This window comes from Melozone crissalis, unplaced genomic scaffold (genome assembly GCF_028551555.1).
Source record: "Melozone crissalis strain CALT ecotype California unplaced genomic scaffold, PUWL_Pcris_2 ptg000005l_1, whole genome shotgun sequence".
Classification (NCBI taxonomy): Eukaryota; Metazoa; Chordata; class Aves; order Passeriformes; family Passerellidae; genus Melozone; species Melozone crissalis.
The window spans coordinates 53,025,274-53,031,273 of record NW_026535783.1 but is presented as its reverse complement, the minus strand read 5'-3'; the positions used below and the strand labels follow the sequence as shown (position 1 = coordinate 53,031,273).

The 6,000-nt window shown below is 43.4% G+C and overlaps 1 protein-coding gene across 1 annotated transcript in view; it reads left to right on the top strand.

Annotated features, from left to right (window-relative positions):
• The first annotated feature begins 517 nt into the window (after positions 1–517).
• Positions 518–6,000, top strand: part of HOMER1 (homer scaffold protein 1) — an 87,124-nt gene continuing 81,641 nt past the window's right edge. The window contains exon 1 of the mRNA XM_054282182.1: positions 518–602. Coding sequence (XP_054138157.1) covers positions 598–602 — 5 coding nt within the window. The 5' untranslated portion in view covers positions 518–597. The remainder of the gene's footprint in view (positions 603–6,000) is intronic.

Here is a 6,000-nt window from a genome sequence, read left to right as displayed (position 1 = left end):
GCGGGCGGATCGCGGGAACGCGGCGCCCCGGTGCCCGCGGGCGACGCGCGGCCGCAGCTCGTCGGTAGCGGCCTCTCGCCGGGAGTCCGATGCCAGCGCCGGTGCCACGGCTCGCTCTGCCTTCTCGGGAAAATGCATCCGTGCCCGCCACGCTGCTGGCGGCGGTGCTAGGGGGAGCGTCGGCGTGGAGCTCTGTGCGCACCGCCTGCCCCATCCCGCTCCGCCTCTGAGGCACACGGAGCCCTCCGCGGCCGCGCACGTCCCGGCGAGAAGCGCCGCAGCCACCGCCAGTCTCTCGCGAAGAAGGCGAGCGCCTCCCCGTTCGCCTGCAGGAGGGGACTCGTCCGTCCCCGAAGCCACCGCTGCCGCCCGCCCGGGGGCCGGAGCCGCTGCCTGCGGGAGCCCGGCGGGGCCGGTGGCCATGGGAGCCTGGCCCGCGGGGGGCGCTCCCTAGGGCGCGGGCGGCCCCGCTCGGCCCCCGGCGGTTGCGGCGAGCCCAGAGCAGCGGCCCCGCCGCCACGGGGCTGCGGAGCTGCCGGCGCGGCGAGGAGCGCCCCGGGGACGCGGCACCACCGGTGCCAGGCGCTGCCGGCCGCCATGGGGTAAGGATGTCGCGGGGGCCGCCGGGCTGGTGCCGGGGCTGGGGGTGGGAGCGGCCGCCCGCGGAGCTGTGGGCGCTGCTGGATGCGCACGGAGTCGAGGGGTCTCACTGGCGGGTGCGCCAGCAGCAGGAATCCTGCTGCAGTCGGTGCCATGCATCAGCCCCGTGAGGGGAGAGCCGTGCGATCCGTGAGGGGCGCACCACGATCTGCAGAGGTTTGTCTCCGCCGTAGCCACATCGGAATTCTGGAAGAGCCGTCTCGGCTCCCAGTTCCTCACTGTGAGGACCTCTCTCGGGTTGTTAGGCGATGTTCAGTCTTGAAAACGGGTGCTTTAAACTCAGTGCGCTAGGGTGAAATTCCAGAACAAGGAAGGCTCGCTTCCACTCTTCTGGAGTCTTCAGAGAATATCGAACTACGTGGGAATTTCTCAGTAAATTGAAGGCTCTGAGGAAGTCTGCCTCACAGCAGGTTCCCTAGTAAACTGGGGAATCCACTTGAGAGCGTAAGAAAATTAGAAGGAATGAAATCTGTAAAATTAGTCAGATTTCATACAAATTATTAGATAAAAATGTGACATAGATATGTGTGAAAACTTTCCACAGTCATATCCTTAGGAATTTGTATAGTGATTTGAAAAAATAATCCATCCTACCGGACTTGTCTGAAAGTGGAATGGAAACTCATCCATGTACCAAAGCAACAGAAACCTGGTATGATCTGGCAAACTGCAAGGTGGAGGCAATCTACAAAAGTTACAAATCATGTCCTTTGTATTTTGGTCACTTAGGAATTTGGATGTGAAATTGGCATATTACTATGGGAGTTACAGATGTCTCCTCTAGCTGTTTAGGACATTTGAATTCTTCAATTTATTGACTTCCTTGCATGTGTGGTGATAACAGCTGCATCCTTGTCTCTGTGCTATCACTTGGGGTCACAGGTCAAGATGTAGGAAGGAATGACTCCTTGCTCCTTGGACCTGTTTTTATTTTTCTGTTGTCTTCCCTTCCATTAAAAAATTTTGAGCAGAATAAGCCCAAACTTGCAGCTGTCTACGTATCCAAGAAAGTGATGTTTCTGCCAAAAGTCTAAATTATTTTTTTGGGGTATATACTTAAAATTGCTAATCACACACAGGATTATGTAAAATTAAAATAATGGAAGCCTTCTCATTGATTTAAAATCAATACTGTGTTTGTAGATGTTTGGATTAAGGTTAATCATATTACAAATCCACTGAACTGTTGAAGAGGAGCGAACATTTTGTCTCCAGAACTCCAGCTCTCCTAGTGTTTTACTGTCATAGCTTCTTAATAAACACTACAAATCCCTATTTGTTGAGAGCTGACATAATCTTAAAAAACACAGTTGTTGGTGCAATGACTTGAGTGGTATCTTGGCACATTAAGGTCAAGAACACTAAATTTGCTAGCGAATATTTTAAACACATTTTAGACAGTATGCTTTGGGGTATTGCAATATAGAATTCCTTTGCAGACCATCTTCTTACAAGAAGGGCAAATCCTGAAATGTAGGAATGTGTTACTGATAAGCCGGTATCTCTCTAAATCTGAGTGAGCACACCCAGGCCAGGGCCAGCACCTACTTAGTGCAACTGTGGGTAAGTATCAGACATCTGTTACTGTTCAGAGCAGAGCTCTTGATTTGGTAGCTCTTTTGAATTAATTTCTAAATGCAAGTACCCATGGATTTCAGAGTATTTCTACACCAGGATGCACTGGGCTTTTAATTCAACAGTTGATACTCTATACTCTACCAAGGTCTAAAAATTGAGCATTCTATAAGCAAATTGCAAGATCATTGGTAATTCAATGTACCTGGGTCACGTGATGGTCTGTGTCTTATATTCAGTGTTTAATGGGTGCTGGTATGCTGTGTGAGCTTGTAGACTGATTTTGTAGTACCTGACTGGTGGAGATCTCACCTATTTCAATGGTTAGAACACAGAAAACTTCGGGAGGGGGAAGTTGGCTTGCCAAACCAGCAGGAGCTTTCTTAGTCTGATTACATATAATGAAGGATTCATTGTTCTGCTGTGCAATGTTTGGCACATGCAGTACCATCAGGCAAGCCAGGTAATTATCCATTGGGTGTGTGGTGGAAACCAACTGGTGAGTAACTGGGCTTTGGGCCAGTGCTGCTGTTAAACATTTTTGGGGAAACTTGAAACTAGAGAAATGTAGAGTAGTTCAGGAGGCTTTCTTATTGCTGTATCTTGTATGTCTGTGTGTGTCTTTTGTCTCACAGAAGGTAAGTGTATCAAGCCCTGTGGATTATATAGGCCAGACACACAGAATGTCCTTTCTTGTTTCTCTATCTGCCCGTCTATCTCACTTCTCCCAGTTCCTCCTTCCTGTTGCATAAAACAAGTTCTTATCAATAGTTACTGTTGAGTGATATAACCATTGTGGACAGCCTTTTGTTGGATTGACTACATACAAATAATATTCTTTAACAGAAAAACATGGATTTTGTGTTCTGTCCTAGTTGATTACATGTATTCATGTGTTTATTGCTAGTATTGCACCATCTGTCTTCTTCAATGCAATCAGAAGTCTGATTGCATTGAAAATCCTCAAATAGCAGCTCTAAAGCATACCCAGGATTTATATTGGCAGCCTAGGATGTTGTATGCATTGACCAGGTAAGTACTGTGTTTCAAGTTGGAACTGTTACTATATTTCTCTTGTTATTGGTACAGCTTGTACTTCGATCTGTGAGCAGGGAAAGTAGAGACAGGGATGCAGTTGTTGTTTAGGCTGGAATTAATACACTTATTTACAAACACAATGGGGAAGCTGCACAGCTGTGAATTCTGGAGAGATGCAGAAATTGATGTCCTATTATACATAATATCTAGTATTAATTCCTGACTTATTGATGCATAGTTTCTCCATAACTACTTCACATGATGGCCTTTACATGACAGCGGGGGACAAACATCTAAATTTGCTACTTGCTTTTCCCATCGTTCATGCTGAATTATAAGGAATTACAAGGTAAAAGCTTCTGGAAGATGTGCTCATCTCTGTCCTGTCATGTTAGTCAAAGTGTCTTTATAAAGACTTCATCTTCAGTTTTGTTGGCCTATATTTAGTATGTTATCCTCATAAAGGTAGTTATGATATGTGTCAGTTTGAGATGGCAGAATTAGAATACTAGGGTTCTTAAGCTGACTGGAGAATATCAAGAAAGATTAGTCTTTTAGGGTATACTTTTTAGTGCTGCACTTGCCTAGAAAAAAGTATTTTAATTTTTGGTAGTCTGCAACTGGCTGATCCACTCCTAGATCTTACTCTATTTGAAGTATGTGCAATTAGTCAAACACATTTCTTTAAACAGGACAAACTAGAGTCTTGTCCTCAAATGTTTCAGTTTGCTTTCTCTATCTGGGTAACAACACATGAACAGTGTAAAGTTGTTGGGACCCAGAAGTATTATTGAATTTGTCCAGACTCAAATTCTTTGACCTGTTTTCCTTCCACAAGACTTAATGGTAGCTTTCCCCTGACTTTGTTTTAGCAATACTTCTATCAGCTGTGCTCCACAGAAATGCTTGAAGTAGTAGAGCGGAAGGCGTAGCTTCTTGGTAGTAGTTCAGTGTTACTGCAAGTCCTGACCATTTTGCTGTCTCAGGGGTAAAATGAGGTGCTTATTATGTGAGAGCAATGGTAGCAAAGTAGTTTATGCTGTCTTCTGTAGCAGAATGGAGAGTATAACAAGTTTTACAGATGACAAAACTTGGTTTTCTGTAAAGAATTAGTAATGTATAAATACCAAAACAGAAGCGTGTAAGTCAGCCTGAAATGCTTAATAAACTACTTTTCAGAGAGCAATATGTGTAGACTTCTACCATGCTTAAATTATATTCTGTCACAGTCACTTTGACTTCAAAACAAGCATAAGAAATCTGAACCAGGCCAGATCTTCTGGCCTGGTAAAACATAAATGCCTGTCCTGAGCATCTTGAGGTGATGATTGCTGATTTAGTGAAGGTATTTGTAATGAATTAAGGTTGCAATTGATCTGTTTTGGTATTTCCGTGCATTATCAAGATTTTATAGGCCAACCCTTTTGGAAAAATCCTACTTCTGCTGAAAATAAACATTTAAGTCCTTCTGATTCATTATGTTGGGATTATTTTTATTATCAGTATTATTCTCATTTTTATTCTCAGTATTTATTCTCATTATTTTTACTCTCAAGGCAAGCATCAGATGTGTGTGTGTGTTATTTGTGTTCTTGTGGTTTCTTTTTCCAAAACAGTGTTTGCTCTACCTCAGTTACCATTATCTTTGCAGGACTCAACTAGATGTTGAGCCAGTATCTAAGGAAATACACAGTCTTGGAGCCACAGAAATTGCAGTGGCTTATAATTCTGTAACAAGTCAGCCCTTCTAATCAGGGAAGGCAATGACATTTAACTAGAGCTGAGCAGAGTATTTCTGCCTGCTAATTAGTAAAAGTTTTAAGTTGAATCTAGATATCACATTTATGGGAATTTTTGTTGCAAAACATTTAAGGTTTATGATTGTATCATAAAACTGTAATTTGATTAAAGGCTCTTAGCTAATCACTTTAAATCATTGCTTTTCAAATCTGTGTCTATGCACTAGTGTACTTCAGTGAAGAGCATTATCATATGATGTAACACTAATTTACTGGTAGGTTCTCATTAGTATAAGTGCCTTGGACATTGTTTTAGTTGAAGCTATGGTTTTCTAAGGTATTCCAAACCATATAAACAATGCAGATACTTCAGCTAGACTAGAACCTTGTTCTTCGTCTCCTTTAGATGTCTCTAATTGGGAAGTTGTTGAGGCCTAAAATAATTACCAAGGACCAAGGTCTCTGCTAGTCCAGAGGTTAAAAGTTGAGGTGCTTAGCCAGGAAACCAGTCTGGTGTGTTCATACCCAGGCAGGCTGCGACTAGGCCTCAAATGGACATTGAATAAGTATGTGTACATGTGCCTGTGTTGTGCCTGTGTTTTACCAGTGTGCGCTTCATATCTGAGACAGTTTTGCACTGGAGAAGACTCTCAGGCTTCCCCATGTGTGTGGTAATAGTGTTAGTAACAGTTAACTGTGACAGTGAACAAAGAAACTAAGTATTCTGTATTATTTAAAGTGAAAAAAATACCCCAGACTCCACCTCTTCTATTTTTTTTTCTTCTAATTTAAAGATACCATGAAACATGTATATAAATGCCCTATTTAAAAGCCCCACTTAGGTGAAAGCTTTCTGTAAAAAAATTTTTCAAAGAACATGCTTTCTAGTTCAGGGTTTTGTGCTGTTCTTCCTGCAAGGCTTTTTCAGATATATTCAGTCTTAAGGTGTAATGGGTGATGAAAGCATTGCATTATGAAAAACCTTTTT